Source organism: Podarcis muralis, chromosome 14 (assembly GCF_964188315.1).
Source record: "Podarcis muralis chromosome 14, rPodMur119.hap1.1, whole genome shotgun sequence".
Taxonomy (NCBI): domain Eukaryota; kingdom Metazoa; phylum Chordata; class Lepidosauria; order Squamata; family Lacertidae; genus Podarcis; species Podarcis muralis.
This window is the reverse complement of record NC_135668.1, coordinates 8942765-8967454: the sequence shown is the minus strand read 5'-3', so window position 1 is coordinate 8967454 and position 24690 is coordinate 8942765. Positions and strand designations below refer to the sequence as shown.

At 46.4% G+C, this 24690-nt stretch overlaps 1 protein-coding gene across 1 annotated transcript in view; it reads right to left on the bottom strand.

The window, feature by feature from the left end:
* Nucleotides 1-1630: 1630 nt before the first annotated feature.
* The window catches only part of TBC1D21 (TBC1 domain family member 21), a 37994-nt gene continuing 14934 nt past the window's right edge, over nt 1631-24690 (bottom strand). Inside the window, exons 5-11 of the mRNA XM_028706680.2 lie at nt 20637-20747; nt 19556-19656; nt 17256-17352; nt 16051-16148; nt 6541-6657; nt 4751-4840; nt 1631-1798 (exon numbers count right to left, since the gene is read on the bottom strand). Of these exons, the coding sequence (XP_028562513.2) occupies nt 1631-1798; nt 4751-4840; nt 6541-6657; nt 16051-16148; nt 17256-17352; nt 19556-19656; nt 20637-20747 (782 nt within the window). The remainder of the gene's footprint in view (nt 1799-4750; nt 4841-6540; nt 6658-16050; nt 16149-17255; nt 17353-19555; nt 19657-20636; nt 20748-24690) is intronic.

Here is a 24690-nt window from a genome sequence, read left to right as displayed (position 1 = left end):
GTTTTTTATTGACCTACTCCTGACTCCAGCTGAGATCTGTTAACCAAATAAGCCAAGGATTAAACTGGGTGTATCCTCTACATGCAAAACATGCGCTCTGTCACTGAGTAATGTCTGCTTTGCACAAAAACAGACATCAGCAGGAGTACCTTAGCTGCTGACACATCACTAAAAAATAGGGAATGCATAGGGGGGAAAACACCACCAAAGAGGAAAGAGATTTGCATAAAATTTGCACAAGTTAATTCATATGTATAGCTACAAATTTAGAAGCAATTGTTATAATTCATTTAGGAATTCAGTGTATCTCACTGTAGTGCAGAAGACTGGCCTGTGTGCCTGCCTCCTCCATTCGCTGTCCAGGTTCTGACTGTGGACTGGCAACTTCAAGGCCTCTGATCTCACCTTTTGCAGTTGCTTATTGTCAAACCAGACTTGGATCAGATAGTCCTTCAAATAGAGAGAACCCACTGCTTGACAAATGGTGGGGAACGTCCAGCCTGAGGGTCTAACTGGGCCCAGTAGGGATCCTAATTGACCTGCAAGGCCATTTCCCTCAAACCATGTCCCCCTGCCGCACACCTAGCATCATCTATGACATCTGGCATGCAGCAGGTAAAAGTGCAGTTACAAAGGAGCAACTGGGAGTTTGGAGCCTGCTCTTGATTATTCATCTGCAAACTGGGTTCACTGACAGTGCTGATCAGCTGATTGATGATGACAGTGAACCAGGCTTCAAACTAAGCCTGCAAATGGACATTTCCTCTCTGCTGATAGCTTTAAAAGGTACCCCTGCCCGTACGGGCCAGTCGTGTCCGACTCTAGGGTTGTGTGCCCATCTCACTTAAGAGGCCGGGGGCCAGCGCTGTCCGGAGACACTTCCGGGTCACGTGGCCAGCGTGACGAAGCTGCTCTGGTGAGCCGGCACCAGCACAGCACACGGAAACGCCGTTTACCTTCCCGCTAGAAAGTAGTCCCTATTTATCTACTTGCACTTAAGAGTGCTTTCGAACTGCTAGGTTGGCAGGAGCTGGGACCGAACGACGGGAGCTCACCCCGCCGCGGGGATTCGAACCGCCGACCATGCGATTGGCAAGCCCTAGGCGCTGAGGTTTTACCCACAGCGCCACCCGCGTCCCTAGCTGATAGCTCTGCCAGCTTGCAAAACTCCTACTTCTAGGCATTGTGTGAACCCAACCATGCCTGCAAAAGGACAAAGAAGGGCTCACTGTCAGCGTCAATCAGCTGATTGACGCTGGCAGTGAGCCCCTTTGAACTTGCCACCTGATGCCATAATGATATCAGGTAATTGATAGGTGGGCGGGCCTGATCACCTGTCAAAGTGGTCCACAGGGGTTGGGGGTATCAGGATCCACCCTGCTGACCAAATCTAATTGCTCACCTTTGAAACAGAGGGCTGTCTCCTGAAAAGCAGGATGCGTCCTCATTCTAAGCAAAGCAGCAACAACAAGCAAAGCCACAGCCCATTTCTGTAACCAGAAATCCCACCCTAAGACACACTGAGTTACTTCAGCTCTAGAGCTGAGCAAGTCCTGGGGGGAATGTTGAGAAGGTGCCCCTCCCTTCCCTCCCGCTGCGTCTCCCTCTGTCGCATTTGATAAGTGTCAAATCAAGGTTCTACCGAGTCTGTCAAGGTCACTTTCAACATGTCACAGTTCGGCGGGCAGCCTCGCTCCACTTCGTTTGCAATTTTCTTCCTTTCGTGTTTGTTTATTTGGCTTTTAAGTAGCCAGGCGCCCACGGAAACCGATGCCTGCGCTTCCAGCTCCAGGAGAGGCTAGCAGGGCAGAAGGAAAGAGCAGGCTGGGGGGTGAGGAGGCCAATGGAAACATTTACTCGGCAAGGACCTGCTCCCATCTCCCCATCTCCCTTCAAATGAAAGTGCACGTGATGGAGTCGGTTGGCGTTTTGTGCTACTTGAGAGCCGGAAAGTCTCAAAAGAAGTGCTGAAGTTTTTGTCCAGAGGACGGAAGCAGCTTGAATTGGGAAGCCGCTTTTTGCCATGCTGCACCATTTTTGGGGGACAGGGGGCAGGTGGGTGTAGAGGACTCCCTGGTCCTGAATGGGGTAACTGTGCCCCTGAAGGACCAGGTGAGCAGCTTGGGAGTCATTTTGGACTCACAGCTGTCCATGGAGGCACAGGTTAATTCTGTGTCCAGGGCAGCTGTCTACCAGCTCCATCTGGTACACAGGCTGAGACCCTACCTGCCTGTGGACTGTCTTGCCAGAGTCTTGCATGCTCTAGTTATCTCCCACTTGGACTACTGCAATGCACTCTACGTGGGGCTACCTTTGAAGGTGACCTGGAAACTGCAATTACGGTAATCCAGAATGCGGCAGCTAGACTGGTGACTGGGAGCGGCCGCCGGGACCACATAATACTGGTCCTGAGAGATCTGCATTGGCTCCCAGTACGTTTCCGAATGTGTTGGTGCTGACCTTTAAAGCCCTAAAGGGCTTCAAACCAGTATATCTGAAGGAGCATCTCCACCCCCATCGTTCAGCCCAGAAACTGAGATCCAGCGCTGAGGGCCTTCTGGCAGTTCCCTCATTGTGAGAAGTAAGGTTACAGGGAACCAGGCAGAGGGGCAGAGGGCCTGTGGAACACCCTCCCTTCAGATGCGAAGGAAATAAGCAGCTATCTTCTCTTTAAAAGACATCTGAAGGCAGCCCTGTTTAGGGAAGTTTTTAATATTTAATGCTGTATAGTTTTTAACACTTGATTGGAAGCCACCCAGAGTGGCTGGGGAAACTCAGCCAGAGGGGCAGGGTATAAATTATTATTATTATTATTATTAGACCCATTGGCCCAGCATTGAGGTGTGGAACCAGTGGCCCTCCAAGCGTTGTTGGATTCCGACTCCCATCATCTCAGACGATAAACCATGCTGGCTGAGGCTGATGGGACTTGGAGTCCAATGACATCTGGAAAATCACAGTTTCCTCATCCCTGGTCTACATTGACAGGAACAGCTCTCTGGGGGCTCAGGCAGAGATGGGTCCTTGCTACTACCTGATCCCTTTCTCAAAAGGAGGGCTGTTAACATATTTCCAGGTAATCCTGCCATGCAGAAATGTGAAACAGAATCTTAAATAAAGTGGTGCAGAGGAACAGAGGAAGCTGCTCTACCAGACCCTTGGAGCAGTCACTTTAGTGTTGTCCACTATGACTGTCAAGACATCCTACCCAGAGAAGATAAGGATTGAATCTGGAGCCTTCTGCATGTGCAGAGTTACTCTGCCTCTGAACTCTGCCCATTCCTTATGCTCAGTAGGGGAGCCAGCCACATCACAGCTTCAACCATCTTTATGAACATGGTATCCTCTTCAGGATGGAATCTTTCTCACCGTCTGTTGATCTGGTCTGGCTTCAACTAGCTTGATGGATTCCCTGGTACTGAATGGGGTAACTGTGCCCCTGAAGGACCAGGTGCACAGCCTGGGAGTCATTTTGGACTCACAGCTGTCCATGGAGGCGCAGGTTAACTCTGTGTCCAGGGCAGCTGCCTACCAGCTCCACCTGGTATGCAGGCTAAGACCCTATCTGCCCGTGGACTGTCTTGCCAGAGTGGTGCATGCTCTAGTTATCTCCCGCTTGGACTACTGCAATGTGCTCTACATGGGGCTACCTTTGAAGGTGACCCGGAAACTGCAATTAATCCAGAATGTGGCAGCTAGACTTGTGATTGGGAGTGGCCGCCGGGACTACATAACACCGGTTCTGAGAGATCTGCATTGGCTCCCAGTACGTTTCCGAGCACCATTCAAAGTGTTGGTGCTGATCTTTAAAGCCCTAAGCGGCCTTGGTCCTGTATACTTGAAGGAGCGTCTCCACCCCCATCGTTCAGCCCAGACACTGAGGTCCAGCTCCGAGGGCCTTCTGGCGGTTCCCTCATTGCGAGAAGTGAGGCTACAGGGAACCAGGCAGAGGGCCTCCACCCACCCTGTGGAACACTCTCCCATCAGATGTCAAAGAGATAAACTACCTGACATTCAGAAGACATCTTAAGGCAGCCCTGTTCAGGGAAGTTTTTAATATTTAATGCTGTATTGCTTTTAACACTTGATTGGGAGCCTCCCAGAGTGGCTGGGGAAACTCAGCCAGATGGGTGGGGTATTAATAATAATAATAATAATAATAATAATAATAATAATAATAATGCTCCATTTGGTGCTAAGGCAACAGTGCATGCAGTTAGTCTACCTTTCTTGCTCTGACCCACGTCAATAGGGGCAGAGAGGGGACATCTGCCCCCAGTTGATTTCCATTCTGTGTCACTAACACCACTCAGGCCACATGACTCTTTCGACTTTTATAACAAGGCACCTTTATTACAGTGGCTGACCAAAGAACTCCTTGAACTCCTTCGGAACCTGAGGACAAATGGAGGACACATCAGCAATATATATAACAAAGAGAATATATCATTGTTCACCTCCTGCCACCCTTTATTTAACTAGGGAAACTGCCTGAAGTGGCAGGGAACAAATGACCTCACAAAGGTGAACAGGGGTATTTGCACCAGCTGTACCCCCAACAGTGACATTTCTCAGGCTTTTGCCTGATTAGTAACAAAGTCTAGTTGTGTTTGAGTTTGAGCTGCCTTTGTTTGTTATTGTGAGAACAGGCTTTTTTTTTTAAGAAAAAGCTTAAGCCTGTGAATGGAATCCTTCTCTGAACCCAGAAATATTATATTGGAAGGAGAGTTCCTATTCCACCCCCCCTTACCTTATCTTTATATTTCAGGAGAACCTCATATGTGTTACAGGATTTGGAGATCAATTCATCGGCATCCAGATCTACGATGTTATTGCACAGCTGTAACAGAGAAGAAAAGTGACAGCTTATCAGTCAGCCGGGCTTGCTGTTTCACAGATTATATTGCCATTTCTGTTTGGTTGCAAATGTATTGCAGTCTCTGATATGAAAATATTAGAATATAAGAAGAATGTGGAGTGATCAGACTAAAAGTCAGTCGGCTCCAGCACCAGTGGGAAGCATCACTGGTGATGCCCACCAGTCCTGCAGGATGGCACCGCCAACACCTGGAACCTCCCAACTCTGCTATTACTCTTCCTTGCTGTCATTGAGTCTCGTTCACACATTACACCAAACACAGGTCTATGTGTTTGCATAAAAGGGTTAGACTTGTTGATTTGTACTACTCAACTATTGTGTGCCCAGACTGTGCACTCATTGATTGTTATATTGATTGTTATATAGCTTAGAAAGCTGTTATTTAGGGACTAGTTTTCAAAATGTCTAAAAAGGAACTAATATTGGTTCGTGCTCATTCCTTCACAAAATGAACTAGTCCATTCACATTCAGTTCACAGTTCAATTCAAGTTCATCCAAATGATCGTTGGCATTTTTCCCAGGATCCAGGCTGTTACAATCTGCTGGGTTGATGTATAAAGCATATTTAAGAATATTAATAAAACATTAAAACATACACACAGTGGAATGTGATCTGTTAATTTCCCCCAACTATTACAAACTTCTCAGAATAACAAAATTGTAGTGTTGGAAGAGACCATGAGTATCATCTAGTTCAAACCCCCCCCCCAATTCAGGAATCTTTTTTGCCCACCATAGGGCTTGAACCAAAGAGTCTAAAGAGTAAAAAAGCACATGTAAAAGAATAAACTTGAAGATGATTTTGAAGGTGACTTTTACCAGGAGAGTAACCAACTGGCGGCAGCAGAGATAAAAAATCTGTGGCCCTCAAGATGTAGCTGGACAACAATTCCCATCATCCCTAACCATTGACCAGGCTGGCTGGGGCTGATGGGTGTTAGAGGTCAATAATATCCAGAGGGTTACAGGTTTCCTACCCCTTGTTTATAGCATGGTTGCTGAATACGGTTAGGTTGTATTGATGCATTGCAGTGGTACCTCGCAAGACGAATGCCTCGCAAGACAAAAAACTCGCTAGACGAAAGGGTTTTTGGTTTTTTGAGCTGCTTCGCAAGACGATTTCCCCTATGGGCTTGCTTCGCAAGACGGAAACGTCTTGCAAGTTTGTTTCCTTTTTCTTAACACCATTAATACAGTTGTGACTTGACTTCGAGGAGCAACTCATAGCACGCGGTGTGGTAGCCTTTTTTGAGGTTCTTAAAGCTTTTTGAGGTTTTTGAAGCTTTTCCCAAACTTTCCCAACACCGTGCTTCGCAAGACGAAAAAAATCGCAAGACGACAAAACTCGCGGAACGAATTAATTTCGTCTTGCAAGGCACCACTGTATAATCTTTGTGGCAGGCAGCAGCAAACATCTAGAAGTTCCCTAGGTATGCTCTGTTGCTTTCCTTCCAACCCTACAACTTCACCATTCAACATTTATTTATTTATAAGAGTATGTGTATGCCGCTGTATCATAAAATATCAGCGCAGCATACAATGTTCACCAAGATTTTTGTAGGTAGCTTGCCTATGTGGGAATCCAGGGTACCCTGGATTATAGTCTTGGTGCTTAATTGCATATCATGTAACTTTTAGGTGTTCTGATAGTCTGACTCACCATTATAATGTCGTCTCCATTCATGTCTTCTCTGAGGATCTGATCTCTCACTGTCTGCAACATTGTGTAGGCTACAATCACTTGAAAGTTTCTGCAAGGCAGCCCAGTCAGAAACACCTTGGAGGAGACCAACACAAGCTAGAATTAGGGGTGAATGGATCAGTCTATTCCCAGCCTGTGCCAATTATATGTGTGCTCAGTCATACGTCTGTTCCATCTCTGCATTCATCTGTGATATTTTTTTTCATTAAAAAATCTGAACTCTAATTTTGTATAGACACAGAAGATTTTCCCCCAAAAAAGTTAAAAGAAAAGTAAAATACCACCATTATAAATATTCTGGAGGGTGTTGTAACAAATGTTGCTTGCACATGATCTATTGTTCTTGGGTGAACTATACATTTTGAATATTATCTCCAACACATTTTGTTGTTATATAACCTCTAAAACAGTTTGTCCTGTGATTGTGTATTTATTATGACATTTAAAAATTAGCTTATGTCACAGTTTTAACAAATCTTTGCACTTATTTAACATTCATTCCCATATTTTCATATAATGGGATACATTATACCATAGAATCCTGTGCCAAATTCCTGGTTCCCATTCTTTTATAGAAGAAGAAGAAGAAGAAGAAGAAGAAGAAGAAGAAGAAGAGGAGGAGGAGGAGGAGGAGGAGGAGGAGGAAGAAGAAGAGGAGGAGGAGGAGTTTGGATTTGATATCCTGCTTTATCACTACCCGAAGGAGTCTCAAAGCGGCCAACATTCTCCTTTCCCTTCCTCCCCCACAACAAACACTTTGTGAGGTGAGTGGGGCTGAGAGACTTCAAAGAAGTGTGACTAGCCCAAGGTCACCCAGCAGCTGCATGTGGAGAAGCAGAGACACGAACCCGGTTCACCAGATTACGAGTCTACCACTCTTAATCACTACACCACACTGGCTTGTCCCCTCACCCCAATAAGAACATATGGAGAACCTGCAGCATCAGGTCAATGGCCCATCTAGTCCAGCATCCTGTTCTCACAGGGACCAACCAGATGCCTGTGAGAAACCCATATGCAGAACCTGAGTTGGTTCTGCATATGGGTTTCTCACAGGCATCTGGTTGGCCTTTCTGAATGCCAATTGCTGGAGACCATTCTCCCTTGCTGTGGTCTCCAGCAATTGGCATTCAGAAAGGCCTCCGACCCTGGAGCGAGGACAAAAGAAGAAAGAAAGAAAGAAAGAAAGAAAGAAAGAAAGAAAGAAAGAAAGAAAGAAAGAAAGAAAGAAGGTTAAGGACCCCTGGACGCTTCAGTCCTGTCAAAGGCGACTATGGGGTTGTGGTGCTCATCTCGCTTTCAGGCTGAGGAAGCCGGCGTTGGTCCACAGACAGCTTTCCAGGCCATGTGGCCAGCAGGACTAAACCACTTCTGGGACAACGGAACCCCGTGACGGAAACCAGAGCACTCGGAAACGCCATTTACCTTCCCGCCACAGCGGTACCTATTTATCTACTTGCACTGGTGTGCTTTCGAACTGCTAGGTTGGCAGGAGCTGGGGCAGAGCAACAGGAGCTCACCCCGCCGGGGGGATTCGAACCGCCGACCTTCTGATCGGCAAGCCCAAGAGGCTCAGTGGTTTAGACCACAGCGACAAAGCTAAAGAGATAAATAGGGCTTGGTGAGCTGGGAGAGTCTGTGGCAGAGAGAAGTCCAGAATCAGAAGCAGGAGAGGAAGGAGTCCAAGAGGAAGAAAGTCTGGCTGGTGAAGAGGCACAGGTGTCTCCTGCTGTTGCTGCGACAGCCTCCTCTCCTCGCTGGTCTCCCAGAACCCACAGAGGCATGAAGCGGGAGGAGCAGAGGACAGGCATGCTAGCAGAGTCTCAGATTGCTTGGAGACCCTGGGAGAGGAGGGCACTTAGGCAGCTGTGTGAAGGCACAGCTTCCACAACTGCCTCATAGGGGCAAGACCTACCAGAGAGAGTTGGTGTGCTCATTAGGCCTGGCACTCCTGTGCTGATCCTGATTTTTCTAATGAAGAGTTAGCTTCACTTAACTCTGTGTCATTTACTGCTGGCCGGCTCCTGACACCACAAACAACACAATCAACACAAAGACCAGTATACTAGAGAGCACTGCAATTCTTATTGCATAATATACAACAAAAACAAATTGTGTACACTTGTAAATTCCAGCGAAACAGTCAGATTATCCGGGATCACTGTCTTACATTGTTATTCACTTACTACTTCGGCACTATGAACACCTAAAAAGTTTTACCACTTAGCCCACAGGATAGCATTTATCACTTTGTTTCAACTATAGACTCATTATACTTCTACGGACTTTCAAAGATTGACAGACGTGTGTTCATTTGATTTCAAATATACTAGAGAATTTACAAGTGTACACAATTTGTTTTTGTTTTTTTTGTATATTATGCAACTCAGGTGGCACTGTGGGTTAAACCACAGAGCCTAGGACTTGCCAATCAGAAGGTCGTGTTGTATTTGCAGAGTCCTGTACACCGCGGAAGGATGAGCAGTACGTGCCACATACTTAACTTTTTTTTATTTACACTTCAATGCTGAGAGATTACAAACATGCATCTTGCCTCTGCGAGAGCAGAGAAGCAACAACTCCTTCTCCTCGGAAAAACAAAGAACACCAAGAGAGCAGTGAAAAACAGGAAACCAGTGTACGTCACATCCAGTCTCCCATTCCCGTGGGAAACCCAACAGTACTCTGACTGTGGAATGCAAAACATTGTCCCGTGACAAGCACTTCGCTGCACAGTGAAGAAAGCAGAAACCAACAGGTCGGTGGTTCGAATCCCCGTGACGGGGTGAGCTCTCGTTGCTCGGTCCCTGCTCCTTCCAACCTAGCAGTTCGAAAGCATGTCAAAGTGCAAGTAGATAAATAGGTACCGCTCCGGTGGGAAGGTAAACGGCGTTTCCGTGTGCTGCTCTTAGTCATGCTGGCCACATGATCTGGAAGCTGTACGCCGGCTCCCTTGGCCAATAAAGTGAGATGACCCCCAAGTCGGTCACGACTGGACCTAATGGTCGGGGTCCCTTTACCTTTACCTTTATGCAATAAGAATTGCAGTGCTATCTAGTATACTGGTCTTCGTGTCGCTTGTGTTGTTTGTTGTGTTAAGTTTGCAACACAGGGGGTTGTTGTTCTGTATCGTCTCCTGACACCAGGGTTTATGCAGGGGTTAAATGAGGAGTGGGAGACCCATGTAAGGAGCCACCTCAGTGGTTTAGACCTCAGCACCACCCGTATCCATTATGGCTAGTAGGCATTGATTGGCCCGATCTTCCATGAAATTGTCTAATCCTCTCTTAAAGCCATCCAAGTTAGTGGCCTCAATGCCTCCTGTGCGAGCAAGTTCTAGAGTTTAACTGTGTTGCACTGTGTGAAGAAGTCTTTTCTTTTCTCTGTCCTGAATCTTCCATCAATCAGGTTTGTTGTTGTTGTTTAATCATTTAGTCGTGTCCGACTCTTCGTGACTCCATGGACCAGAGCACGCCAGACACTCCTGTCTTCCTCACGCAGTTTGGTCAAACTCATGTTAGTAGCTTCGAGAACACTGTCCAACCATCTCGTCCTCTGTCGTCCCCTTCTCCTTGTGCCCTCCATCTTTCCCAGCATCAGGATCTTTTCCAGGGAGTCTTCTCTTCTCATGAGGTGGCCAAAGTATTGGAGCCTCAGCTTCATGATCTGTCCTTCCAGTGAGCACTCAGGGCTGATTTCCTTCAGAATGGAGAGGTTTGTTCTTCTTGCAGTCCATGGGACTCTCAAGAGTCTCCTCCAGCACCATCATTCAAAAGCATCAATTCTTCAGTGATCAGCCTTCTTTATGGTCCAGCTTTCAGGTTCGTTAGATGCCCGCAAGTTCTAGTGTTGTGAGAGAGGGAGAAAACCCTTCTCTATCCACTTTCTCAATGCCACGCATAATTCCATAAACTTATCATGCCACCTTTTCCTTGCCTGTTCTCTAATCTCAAATGCCCCAAATGCTTTAACCTCTTCTCGTAGGGGAGTCACTGCATTCCCTGGATTATTTTGATTGTCCTTTTCTGAATATGTGGCTACTAAAATGCTCCCTGCAACCCAAATATTTGCCACTTGCTGGTTGTTGTTTTAAAAAAAGATCTGGACAAAAGTTTTTATTTAAGTATGTGTTCTTTATCACTGTACATATTTTAACACATTTCTGCAATTTGGGGCACACTTTGCTACATTTTGAGCTGAAAATTGTACCGAAAGATTCAGAGAAGTGTAAGATCTGAAGGATTATTCCATCTCACTCAGCACATTGGTCTGGGAGCTGCTGCAGATCAGATCAATTTGCACCGGAATGCACAGAAGCTGAATTCTTCCAGCGAACCTCACTAGAATCAGTGGATGTCACGGGGGAGCGGGAGTGGGAGAGGGCTGAACCGTTTGAAATCTCTGCTTAGCATTTATTCTACTTTCTCTTCCCCATCAGTCATTTTAGGTCGACAGCAATGTGTGCACCCAAGTGTTGTTTTGTGTCAGACATGCACTATGTCTGAAGGAGAAAGGATGACAACAAGGTGATATGAGCCACACTGCGATGCCCAGTTATTATAGAAGATGCCTGTTTTGTAACACCAGAAGATCACACTGCAAAGAATCTTATCCCTGACTTATCAAGATCTGTATAGAAGGAGTAGTTCAGCACACCATTCAAGGAAGTGTCTAGTCTGACACATAGCTGGGTGCCAGCAGGAACCACAAGGCACCTAGAACCTTAGAAATGAGTCAATTTCCTCTGTAACTTCCTTTGTTTTTCTCCTGATTTGTTTTGCTCTGCGTGCCACTCATCCCAGATTCTGGTTTAACTAGGAAAACGGCAAACAACAATTTCCGAATTGGAGCACGCCTCATTCACAGCTTTCTGTTCCTTCAGAGAATTTGCATCTCTTAGACCCCTCCCCTGTGCACACAGGTGCATTGACAAAACACTGCAAAATGGCTCTCTTGGTGTGGTTGCACATCAAGAATATTTTTTGTGTGTGTGTGTGGGGGGGGGGGGGCTTTGGTCTTGTGCATTAGTAAAACACCACACCAGAAGAATCTTCATTAGTTATTGCATTGCAACACAGAATTTGGTGCGGAAGGTGCAACTCTTTACCCCCACTTTTGCCATGTGGGATGTATATTTTAAGAACTCACCTTATTTCTAGGATGCAATATCTTTTAAACTGCTTTTAATTTTATGTTTTAATTGTTGTAACCTCCCCTAGGACCTTAGGACCCCTAGGGCCCCTAGGACAGCTTATTTATTATTGTTTATTTACAATTTATTATTGTTGTTATTAATAAGGCTTTTTTGTTCCATCTTTTATCTAGGCTTGCGTGTGAATTAACGATGAAGGTTGGGGAGGAAGATATGAATGCAACAGTCACTGAAAGTTGTAGCAGAATGTGCATGCACTGTGTGGCACATGCAACATTTGGAGAGTTTAAAAACCAAGAAAAATTGAGAATTCTTAATGCATTGAATCTACTTTGGAAGCAAAGCCAGGCAATTCCAGAACTCTAAAATGCTGGGACAAAATTGGAAGATGAGAATCCTGGGTGTGGATGTGACCGTTGTGGGTTTTTCCAGCCACAATGAGGCCCACCTTCAAGATTTGGAGGAGACCAGATAACTTACTGTTCAGGTGCTTTCCCTTCCCCATATTTTCCTTTCCCACTCCATGTCCTGCCCAAGATTAGGATACTGAGTCACTGCAGCCTTCAGGAAATGAAGCAAAGCCCTTTATGAACAGAAAAAACTCAGATTTCCTGTGGAGCACAGACTGATCTGGGCTGAAAAGTTTTTTCCGCATGCATATTTTTAAATAGAGCTTAGCTAAATCCAATTCTGCCACATAGCCAGTACAACAGAGAAGGTGACCTTTGGTTATTTCTTAAGCAAGACAGAGGTAAGCTAAACCAGTGCAGGGAAAATGAATGTGGCATTATTTGGTGGAGGAAAGAGGGCAGGGACAAGGTTGCTTCTAAGGCAGGCTTCCTCAAACTTGGCCCTCGAGATGTTTGTGGCCTACAACTCCCATGATCCCTAGCTGGCAGGACCAGTGGTCAGGAATGATGGGAATTGTAGTCTCAAAACATCTGGAGGGCCAAGGTTGAGGAAGCCTGTACTAAGGTCTCCTGTGGCTCAGGGGACGGGTGGTCTCAGCTGGTGCAGAAGGGGCGGAAGCTGTTAGGGGAGGGGGTGGAGCCTAGTGACACTTTCAGGAACATCTGGATTGGTGTGGTGAACTACTGGACTACAGGTGGTAGCTTCTCACTGGATTCTTCATGCTCTGGATTGACTCTGCCCATTCAGGCTGGTCATTGGATCATTTTGGGCAGTAGAGAGTATAAAAGGACTCCTGTTCCAGATGAGCTTTATTTGAGCAGGAATGTCTTCTTGTGCTGTAGTGTGTCCATGTTTCTTTGGTGGTTGTTTGGTTCTGGCATGCTCCTCAACTCTGCTTTCCAGTGAGTCCTTCAACCCTGATTACTGACTGGTTCCATGGCATAGCTGTCAACTTCCCCCGTTTCTTGCGAGGAATCCTATTGGGAATAAGGGAATTTCCCTTTAAAAAAGGGAAACGTTGACAGCTATGTTCCATGGTTAGTAACTCAAGGTTCCTGGCTCATCCCAGACTTCTGCTTGTAACCCAACTCTGACCAGCCCTGTCTTTAGCATATCCACCGCCAGGGTGCAAAGATCCACCCAGCGCCCCCAAATTAACTTTTATTATGCTTATGTCAGACACCACGCTTATGCCTTATCTCTTGTTGTGAATGACAAGCGCCGTCATTGAGTCTGACAAGCGCTGCCGTTGTGAATGACAAGCGTGGTGCGTTTTTGGTAAATGAGTGCAGAAAGTCTAAAGTCCTTTAGTGAAACAGTAGGTGTACATTTTGGTAATACCTAGGTATATATGTATTTTGTTTTTCTAGCTTGATCAAAATTATTTATTATTTCATAACAGGTAGACAGTTAAGAGCTTAGGCAACTTCAGCGGCGGGCGCCTGGCACCCCCCAGAATTCAGCGCCTGGGTGCCTCGCACCACTCGCACCCCCGGGTAAAGATGGCCCTGACTATGACATGGGCAAAGGAATGCACATAGCTGGAGCAAGCCTGACTTAAGGCATGTAGGAAGCTCAGTATTTGTCTGCACTGATTGGGAGCGAGACTTTCTACATGCAAAGCATGTCACGGCTAAAAATTAGCTGCTGTTTCTTTAATACAAAAGGAACTGAGTTAGCATGAATCGGCAAAGCCTGCATGACTCATACAACTTTTCACCTGCGTATGCCTGTATATATAGAGTTGTCATTGGTTGTGTGTGCGGTGGGTTGGTCAGATGGTAGAAAGCTGGTTGCGTTTGATATGTATAAAGCTGTTGGTCGTGGTTGTAGAAGACGACTTTTAAGAATAAAAGCCGCATTCTCTTTCTCAAGGACCAGGCAAAGGAGGCAAAGTGTTATGTACTGAGTTGAATAGGATCCAAAAGGCAGCAGTCTGATTGGTCCTAGAACAATAGGATTCAGAATGCAGCAGTCTGATTGGTCCTAGAACAATAGGGTCCAGAATGCAGCAGTCTAATTGGTCCACGGGAGCCACCCAATCCAGCTCCAGGTGGAAGTGAATCTGCAACCTGATTGGCCTACAGGTGCATCCCGGAATTAGCCAATCACAAGGGGCCCATTGCGTAAATACAGTGGTGCCCCGCAAGACGAATGCCTCGCAAGACGGAAAACCCGCTAGACGAAAGGGTTTTCCGTTTTTGAGTTGCTTCGCAAGACGATTTTCCCTATGGGCTTGCTTCACAAGACGAAATGTCTTGCTAGTCTTGCGATTTTTTTCCGCTCCCCCCCTTTTTTTAAGCCGCTAAGCCGCTAATAGCCTTTTAGCAGCTAAGCTGCTAAGCCTTTAATAGCCGCTAAACCGCTAATAGCGCTAATCCGCTTAGCCGCTAATAGGGTTGCTTCGCAAGACGAAAAAACCGCTAGACGAAGAGACTCACGGAACGGATTCTTTTTGTCTTGCGAGGCACCACTGTAATGTATATAAAGCAGACATTCTGTGGGAAGCTTCCATTCCTCCTCACCACTATGAGCTGAATAAAGAGCATGAAATCCACTCTTGATTCCAAGTATATTTCACAAAGGAGGTCAGAACCTTTTCCTTTTCAAACACTGACAAAGCAGATACCCCACCACTGGTCCACAGTCCGTCCTTTGCTTGGTTTCTTGGTGACAGAGACTGACAGACATATGAGAAGAGGGGGTTACAAAAGAAAAAAAAAAGAAACCTCTTAAGCCATAAGGAAAGGAGCTTGTCCCTTTGATTTTGACCCTTCACCCTGAAATTTTACTCCTTCTACTAGAGACCCATAGAAGAACCCTGAACCATTTAAAGATCAGGTCAAACTCTGTGGTCTGGCAACCCTAGGAAGGATATTCAGCATTTGCAATAAACTGCTTGAAGCCCAAAGACCCCTAGAGGAACTGGCTAGGAGGCCTACCTGCTACAACAATAACACCAACGCAAATCCTAATGGCCTGGATTAATTGAGCTTCTTTGGAGATAGCGAAGAACTTTCCTTTCCCAACCCAGATGGAGCTTTGCCCTTTCACCTCCCTTCCACATAATTACCGGCAAACGGCTGGTGTGCAGAAGCCGACTCAGCAGGAAGGACAAACACAAGGGGAAAATTCTCTGCACATATTAATTGAAATAATAAAAGGCGCCGGGGTACAGGAGGGGCGGCTGAGGCTGCTAAACAAATGGCTGCTGTTTGGCGGGGTCAGAACATCCTGCTACAGCAGCAGTCCTGGCCTCCATTTGGGATTCGACTTAAAAAGGCAAAAAAAGAAAAAAGAAAAGAAAAAGGCTTTAAGAGGAGCTGTGGCACAACCACTAATGCGCACCAGCTGTGTAGCTGGCAGGAATCACTGGCCAGCATCAGGGAGGCAACTGGCACAGCACCATGGAGAGGCTGTTTCTCGTCTGGCAAGGCTGCCAAGCCCCCTAATTTTTGCCCAGAGAGTCAACAAAACGGAGAAAACTGCCAGCCGTAGTGAAACAGATTTTGCATTTAAAATCCACTGTGGCATCCGCTGCACGGAGAAGATTTTGCTCACTGGAATCTGAATGCAGGTTTCCAGGACTGTGCTGAGAATCTCCCTTTCCCTCCCTCTCTCTCTAGATATATATTCTCATTTAATTATGCATTTGCTTTAGGAACTGCCTCTCTATCACTGTTGCTCTTAGGAATGGCATGTGGAAGCAATCTAAATCCAGTTAGCCAGCATGGTAGCAAGCAAAATATGCCAATGCATTAAGATGCACAGATGAAGCTGCCTTATACCAGGCGAGACGATTTGTCCATTCAGTCACCCAAACAGGTACTGTGAGGGGTGTTTTATATCCAGCATCTCTTCAGGAGCATAAACTTCCAGCCATGTAAATAGCAAAAACCACTCACCTCCCAAAGTCTCCAGACATCGTCAAAAGACTTGAAAACTCGCTGGAAAAACAGGCAGAACCAAGGGAACAAGGACTGTACCACTCGACCTTTCTCTTCTAGAAATATTAAGGAAATGGAAGTTTAGAACCCATGAATTGTATCTCAACCCAGAGGGACTGGCTGATTGCCCTAACAGAACAAATAGGTACCTTTGAGCTCATCTAGTTCAACTTCCTGATCCATGTAGGATCTGCAGTGCAGTGCAGGATGCGACAACAATATCCCTGATAGGATGCCCTGTCAACCAGCATCTGCTTAAGTACTGACAGCAAAGGAGAGCCCACCACCGCTGGGAATGCCTTCCTATTGTTGCTTTGTGAATCAATGATGCTGATGGCATCTTGGAACAGTGAGGTACAAGACTTCCTGTCCTGCTGTCTTCTGTGTTGAGGACAGAAGGTAGAGACATAGAATCATGTAGATCATCTGCTTAAGCTTCCTGCTCTATGCAGGATATCCAGAGCTACAGTATTCTCAACAGATGGCTGTCCAGCCTTGGCTTGAAGACCTTCAACCTTTTAGGCAAATTATTCCATGATCCAATTGCTCTTACCATGAACACATCTGTCTGTAGCTTTCCTTTGGGGAATTATAGGGACAGAACTACCCAAATTGTATAGAAATTTATTCATGTATGCAACTACAGCGGCAAGAGTGCTACTTGCCCAAAAATGGAAAGATGAAGAAGTCCCAGCGAAAGAAGAGTGGATACAAAAACTTATGGAATATGCAGAAATGGTGAACCTTACCAGGAAAAAATAAGAAATCAAGATAACAAGCTTGTTAAAAAAGAATGGAAATGGTTTGTGGAATACAGTGGTACCTCTAGTTACGAACTTAATTTGTTCCAGAGGTCCATTCCTTAACCTGAAACTGTTCTTAACTAGAGGTGTGCTTTTGCTAATAATTACTGAAATGTATAAAATTGAAAATAATAAATAAAAGAAAATCAGGAAAAGAATCTGTCTCTGTAACTAAATATCAGTAATAGGGACTGTTTGCACACATATCTTGGCCTGTATAACTTCTGATCCTTAAAGCCAACAATACTTTTCACTACCCATATATTGTGGCCTGCTAGAGTGGTTGGCAAGCCCAAAACTGTTGCAGGCATGTTGATGTGGCGTGATATCTGAAGAAACTGGGCAGGTGGCAGAACTTACCCAAATGCTTTGCAAAGGTTGGATCCATAAATGCAATCAAGGCTCTAAGCATGATCAGGTTTTTCTCCACCCCAACGTTCATAATGCAGCTATTCTCCTGGAAAACAAGAATCCTGGGCTGTGAAAATATTCAAAGGAGCATGATGAGACCAGATGGTGCGGGCTGGCTGCGTCCTGATCTTGCATAGGTCAGTCCACATGATGGGAATAAGTCCTCCCCAAGACACCCAGGAAACCGAAATATATAGTTGTTCCAGGGACACATTTGTACTCTGCCCAGACCTGTATGGGAAGAGTCCCTATTGAGGATATCTAGCAAAATGCTGGATGTGCTAGCTTCTGTTCCCCAGCACAGAATGCAGAACAGGCACTCCTGCACCTCTGCTTCAACAGAAAGTCCTTGGAGCCTCATTGCTCCAAGAGATTGTAACTGGAGCTGTGCACTACCCCATGTCTTCTATTTTGTTTTATAAAGAAAATCCCCAGCATTTCTTTGGAGTTCAGAGACCTTCCTACATCAAGCAAATTCACTCTTTAAAAAGACTTCCACCCCAAGCGTCCCATCCATCAGGACCCACAAGATGGCTTAACAAACATATAAATGAGTTAGAGCACATGAACCTTGTTGTATCAGAATACATGTCTATCGATAGGATCCAGCTTGCTGTTTCACACAGTGGCTGGGCTTGTGGAAGTCCACAAGCAGGGTATAAGCACAATAGCCCTGCTGCTCATCAACATACTGGTATTCAGTGGTATACTGTCTTCAAATATCTGAAGGGTGGCTGTTGTTGTTATTAGAATTGATATACAGATCAATAGGGGACGCGGGTGGCGCTGTGGGTAAAAGCCTCAGCGCCTAGGGCTTGCCGATCGAAAGGTCGGCGGTTTGAATCCCCGCGGCGGGGTGCGCTCCCGTCGTTCGGTCCCAGCGCCTGCCAACCTAGCAGTTCGAAAGCACCTCCGGGTGCAAGTAGATAAATAGGGACCGCTTACTAGCGGGAAGGTAAACCGCGTTCTGTGTGCTGCGCTGGCTTGCCAGATACAGCTTGTCACGCTGGCCACGTGACCCGGAAGTGTCTCCAGACAGCGCTGGCCCCTGGCCTCTTAAGTGAGATGGGCGCACAACCCCAGAGTCTGTCAAGACTGGCCCGTACGGGCAGGGGTACCTTTACCTTTACCTTTATACAGAGGCAGTTCACAAGCAATAAAAGCACACAGCCAAATAATGAGTATCAAACCAATTATAAAAATACAGCTACCTGTAATTAAAATAAATAGTAAAACAACCACATTAAAACATCTATAATTAAAATACATTAACAAAGAAGCCAATTAAAATACATAGTAAAGAAGCCTATTAAAACAGTGTAACAGCAAAAACCACAATCAAAGCTAGGAATTCCAGCCAGGAGGTCAGGAGAATGCTTATGTAAACATGTGTATTCAAGAGCCGGTGGAATGCCAATACTGATGCGGCCTCTCATATTTCAGCATGCAGTAGAAGATGGAATGGATTTATTATCAGCTGTTCCAGGACTAGAACTAAGGAGTGGGACTTGCTAGGAAGTCGTTTTCAGCAAATCTTCCTAATAGTAAGAGCTTTCTACCAGGGGAATGGATTGCATTAAGTGGGGATGGGGGCTCCCCATTGGTGCAAGCATTTAAACAGAGGCTGGATAGTCATCTCTCGGGGATTCTGTAGAATCCTGCACTGCAGACCATGCATTGAGCAGAGGGTTGAGTACAAATTCCAAAGTCCCTACCAGCTCTAAAGTGTTTTGACTCTGGAGACTGTGTGGACCCATAATGGCTAACAGTACCTGATAGAAACCATATCTCCGAATATCAGTTGCTGGGGATCACAAGTGGAGAAAGCCCTGTTGCACCTGGGCCCTGCTTTTGGGCTTTCCAGAAGGTTACAACAGAATCCTGGACTAGATCCAGCAGCACTCTTCTTGTGTTCTTACCAGCTGTTGTACAGTTGGTGAGAAACAAGGAGAAAGGTCTTCTGCACAACAGCATACAGACTGCAGAACTCTGCCACCCAAGCGCACTATCACTATCATTCTTTACAGAATGTACTTTTCAGCAAGCATTTAGCATTCTGAGTCTTTAGTCTCCCTGCTGTATTTTGATTTCTTCTGCTGGTGAGTTCTTTTATTGGCTCCATTCTGATTTTTGCAAATTTCTCGAATAGTTAAAAATATTGCAACCTGCTTTGGACACTTCTTCTTGCAAAGGCAAAGTGCAAATCAACCAACCCACCAACCAACCAACCAACCAACCAACCAACTTACTGTTTTTTGGAGGAAGAACTGGAAGAGCCAGTAGATCTCATGCTCCTTCTCCACAAGTAGGCGGAAAAGCAAGAGCATCTCATGGAAGCCTTGCTGATATTCTGCCAGAGAGCAGAAAGAGTGTGGGATGGGGAGATAGAGATGAAACTTTCTGTCCATCACTCTTGTTCTATAATTATTCTAGTTCCCCATTTTTCTAACCAGATAATTCATTGTTACAACTTTTCCCCAGTTACAACCCACACTCAAGCACCACTGATGTGGTGCCTCTTATCGTCCTTCCAGACCAGAGGACACTGCTGTACCAGCCTCCTCTGATTCTGAAGACTTCCTCCCAGGAGAGCCCACATCACTCCCATGCCACAAGTGTGGGATAACCAGTCTCATATAACCAACAAGCTTAAGTCTAATTAATGCATGAAGGGGGTTAAGACCATAGAGTAAGCTGTCCTGCCAGACTTAGCTCAGGTCAACCAGGAAGTTTTAAACTAAGGGTAAGGTAAAGGGACTCCTGACCATTAGGTCCAGTCGTGGCCGACTCTGGGGTTGCAGCGCTCATCTTGCTTTATTGGCCAAGGGAACCGGTGTACAGCTCATGGTCATGTGGCCAGCATGACTAAGCTGCTTCTGGCGAACCAGAGCAGCGCACGGAAATGCAGTTTACCTTCCTGCCGGGCAATTCCTATTTATCTACTTGCACTTTGACGTGCTTTCGAACTGCTAGGTTGGCAGGAGCTGGGGCAGAGCAATGGGAGCTCACCCAGTTGCGGGGATTCGAACCGCCGACCTTCTGATCGGTAAATCCTAGGCTCTGTCGTTTAACCCACAGTGCCACCTGCGTCCCTAAACTAAGGGTACAATAGCCTTAAAAAAAAAAAAAATCAACAGCACTTTGCCTGTCTACCATGAGACAAGTAGGAAATGTAATTGTATTTAAACAACAACTGTCTATGCCAGAAATCTGGTCTGGGGGAAATGGGAGGAAAACCAGAAAAAACCAAAATATTGTGGGTTGGCAATGGCATCAGAATTAACCTCTACAAAGGCCAGATATGATGGGATTTTCTGTTCATCTGCTTACCAGCTTTCACATTGCACACATAGTTCAGCAGAAGGATCTTTTCCAGCTGGCTCTTGTCTACAAGTGTGTTGCCCTGTGCATCTTTGATGTAAAGCCTCTGAACATCAGATTCTGTGGAAAAAGAAATGGCCACATGGAGCTATTGCCACAAACCAAGCCAGAGTACAAGGAGAGAAAGGTGCTGCAACCCCTCTGAGTGATATTGCCAGCTTGCTGCAAGCAAAGACCTGGATTCAATCTCAACCATTATAATTTATGCTGTAGTAGATGCCAGTGAACCAGGCAGTACATTCACTTGCTGATTGGTCTCACAGCATGCATTAAAACATCTCATTTGCACATTAGTATCTCCTCTTTCTCCTAATTCATTCCAACAGTCTCCTTTTAATCTTTGGATCTTTTCATGAATGTCACCTACTGTGCTTTTCAGCAATGGCCCCAGGGTAGTTTGTTTTTTGTTTGTGGGGTAGGGCAAGCTTCTCTCAGTGTCCCCCCCTTTTTTTGAGTGCCCTCCCTGCTGTTGCAATTGCTCAGGAGGCTCCCAGATTGACAATGGACCCAAGTGAGGTCTGGGTCTTGGTGGGTTCCATACACCTCCAACTCCAAATGCCCATATATTGACTAGATTTTAGTACATTCTCCAGTCATTATGCACAATCCCCAACCAGGTCTTGGGGTAATATGCATATATTGATTGAATTTTGTTCCTCATCTGGCCATTATGCATGACCTCCAACAGGCTTTGGGGAATGACACATCTCAACTGCATTTTGTGCATTCTCTGGGCAATATGCACACTCTTCAGCCAGTGGGCACAGTTTCTAAGAAACATGGCCTTTTCTATTTCTTCTTCAGAAGTGTGAAATTTGTATTCCCTAAACTGCATTACTTACATCACAGGTGCCTACACAACAAAAAACACTGTTGCTGTATGTAGGTTTTATTTTATTTGTTTTTTAGCTTATATTTTGGAAATGTACATCCAGGTTTTTTTTCCTTTAAATTTTTTGGCGCTCCCAAGAGAGTGGGGCCCTAAGCTATAGCTTGTTTAGCTTATATGTAAATCTGGCACTGCTCGTCCCCACAGACTGCTGTCCATGAAAGGTGTTGAGTAGAGCTCTGATAGAGACAGAGCCATGAAACAGAGATAGATGTAGGGTGAAGAAAAAGGCTGGAATGGATCTGCAGCTACTGCAATCAGAAGTCCTTCTCCCTTACCCTACCACTACTTCCAGAGACAGACACAGGCAAAAACTGCAGATTCATTCCAGATCCATTCCAGCTGGGTTGCAACTCGCTACTCCCTCCTCACCATGATTCCCAGTTAGTCAGTTTGCTAAAAAAGACACATTAGCGCATGGCTATGTCAGCAACCGAAGGGACGCGGGTGGCGCTGTGGGTAAAACCTCAGTGCCTAGGACTTGCTGATCACATGGTCGGCGGTTCGAATCCCCGCGGTGGGGTGAGCTCCCATCTTTCGGTCCCAGCTCCTGCCCTGCCCACCTAGCAGTTCGAAAGCACCCCTAAGTGCAAGTAGATAAATAGGTACCGCTTTATAGCAGGAAGGTAAACGACGTTTCCGTGTGCTGCGCTGGTGCCGGCTCGCCAGAGCAGCTTCGTCACGCTGGCCACGTGACCCACGCTGGCCTCTTAAGTGAGATGGGCACACAACCCTAGAGTTGGACACGACTGGCCCATACGGGCAGGGGTACCTTTACCTTTACCTATGTCAGCAACCACTAAGGGTGGCACTGTGGGTTAAACCACAGAGCCTAGGACTTGCCGATCAGAAGGTCGGCAGTTTGAATCCCCGTGACGGGGTGAGCTCCTGTTGTTCGGTCCCTACTCCTGCCAACCTAGCAGTTCGAAAGCACGTCAAAGTGCAAGTAGATAAATAGGCACCGCTCCGGTGGGAAGGTAAACGGTGTTTCCATGTGCTGCTCTGGTTCGCCAGAAGCGGCTTAGTCATGCTAGCTACATGACCCAGAAGCTATACGCCAGCTCCCTTGGCCAATAAAGCGAGATGAGCGCCGCAACCCCAGAGTCGGTCATGACTGGTCCTAATGGTCAGGGGTTCCTTTACATTTATATGTTAGCAACCAATAGAGTTGCTGTCTTTCTCAGAAGAGCAAGAGAAGTGAAAACCGCTCATTTATGTATGCTAATTCATCCACACATCTAGAGGTTAAAGAGTGCATAGTCAAGTGAAGAAACTGATTGTAAAAAAGGGGGGCATCTAAAATAAAAGGCAGTGAGGCGATTTAAAACAAGACAGGAAATTTCAAAAATCTAATGGTGAAGGTGAGATGTCTTGAAACCCCGAGTGCCCTTGAAGTGCGCATCGTTGAGGAACTGCTATCTAACACGTTATCTTTTTCTATAAAAGTGGGAAATGATTTCATTTTAGACCAATTCCTGGGAGAACGAAGGGCAGTAATAAAGGGGAACATTTCCCTGGGTATGTGACCTGCTTAAGGAATCCTCGGCCGAGATGGAATATCTATTACTTCTGAAGGTCCCGCCTGGGTCCCACCTAAGCTGTAAATCTTTCTCTAGGCTCACTTGGCCAGATTTATGACCATTACATTGATTTGTAACATTAATTCCGCGGTATCGTTTAATATTCTTTTTGTTATACAACTGGGAGACACTTGCATGGGAATCTGAATATAATCATAATAATCACTTACGTGCTGCCTTCCTGTCATTTGTGAGAAAATATACTCTTTGGTGCTTTTGTGGCCTTGGACTTTGGGAACATCATTTTCTAACTCTGACCCCATCTGCACTATGCATTTAAAGCAGTACCATACCAATATAAACAGTCATGGCTTACCCCAACGAAGCCTGGGAGCTGAGAGTTGTTAGGAGACCCTATTTCCCTTAAGGTAAAGGTACCCCTGCCCGTATGGGCCAGTCTTGACAGACTCTAGGGTTGTGCGCCCATCTCACTCTAGAGGCCGGGGGCCAGCGCTGTCCAGAGACACTTCCGGGTCACGTGGCCAGCGTGACATCGCTGCTCTGGCGAGCCAGAGCCGCACACGGAAACGCCGTTTACCTTCCCGCCAGTAAGCGGTCCCTATTTATCTACTTGCACCCGGGAGTGCTTTCGAACTGCTAGGTTGGCAGGCGCTGGGACCGAGCAGCGGGAGCGCACCCCGCCATGGGGATTCGAACCGCCGACCTCTCGATCGGCAAGCCCTAGGCGCTGAGGCTTTTACCCACAGCGCCACCCGCGTCCCAGACACGTCCTATTTCCCTTAAAAGGTAAAGGTTCCCCTGCCCGTATGGGCCAGTCTTGCCAGACTCTAGGGTTGTGCGCCCATCTCACTCAAGAGGCCGGGGGCCAGTGCTGTCCGGAGACACTTCCGGGTCACGTGGCCAGCGTGACATCGCTGCTCTGGCGAGCCAGAGCCGCACACGGAAACACCGTTTACCTTCCCGCTAGTAACAGTCCCTATTTATCTACTTGCACCCGGGGGTGCTTTCGAACTGCTAGGTTGGCAGGAGCTGGGACCGAACGACAGGAGCGCACCCCGCCACGGGGATTCGAACCGCCGACCTTTCGATTGGCAAGTCCTAGGTGCTGAGGCTTTAACCCACAGCGCCACCTGCGTCCCTATTTCCCTTACAGAGCTACAATTCCCTGGGAAGAGGGGATTGACGGTCAAACCACTCTGAGAACTGTAGTTTTGTGAGAAGACTATGGGGAGTCTCCTAACCACGCTCAGCACCCTGAACGAACTGCAGTTCCCAGAGTTTTTTGTGGTGGGGGGAGCCATGCTTGTTTAAAGTGGTACAATACTGCTTTAAATGGACAGTGTAGGTGGAGCCTCTCTCTCATCTCACATATGTATGCATTAAAAAGGTAACAGTCCAGTCTAAGGCACTCAGATCGCTTTAGTGGCCAAGGGAGCTGGCGTACAGCTTCCGGGTCATGTGGCCACATGACTAAGCCACTTCTGGTGAACGAGAGCAGTGCACGAAAATGCCATTTACCTTCCCGCTGGAGTGATACCTATTTATCTACTTGAACTTTGATGTGCTTTCAAAC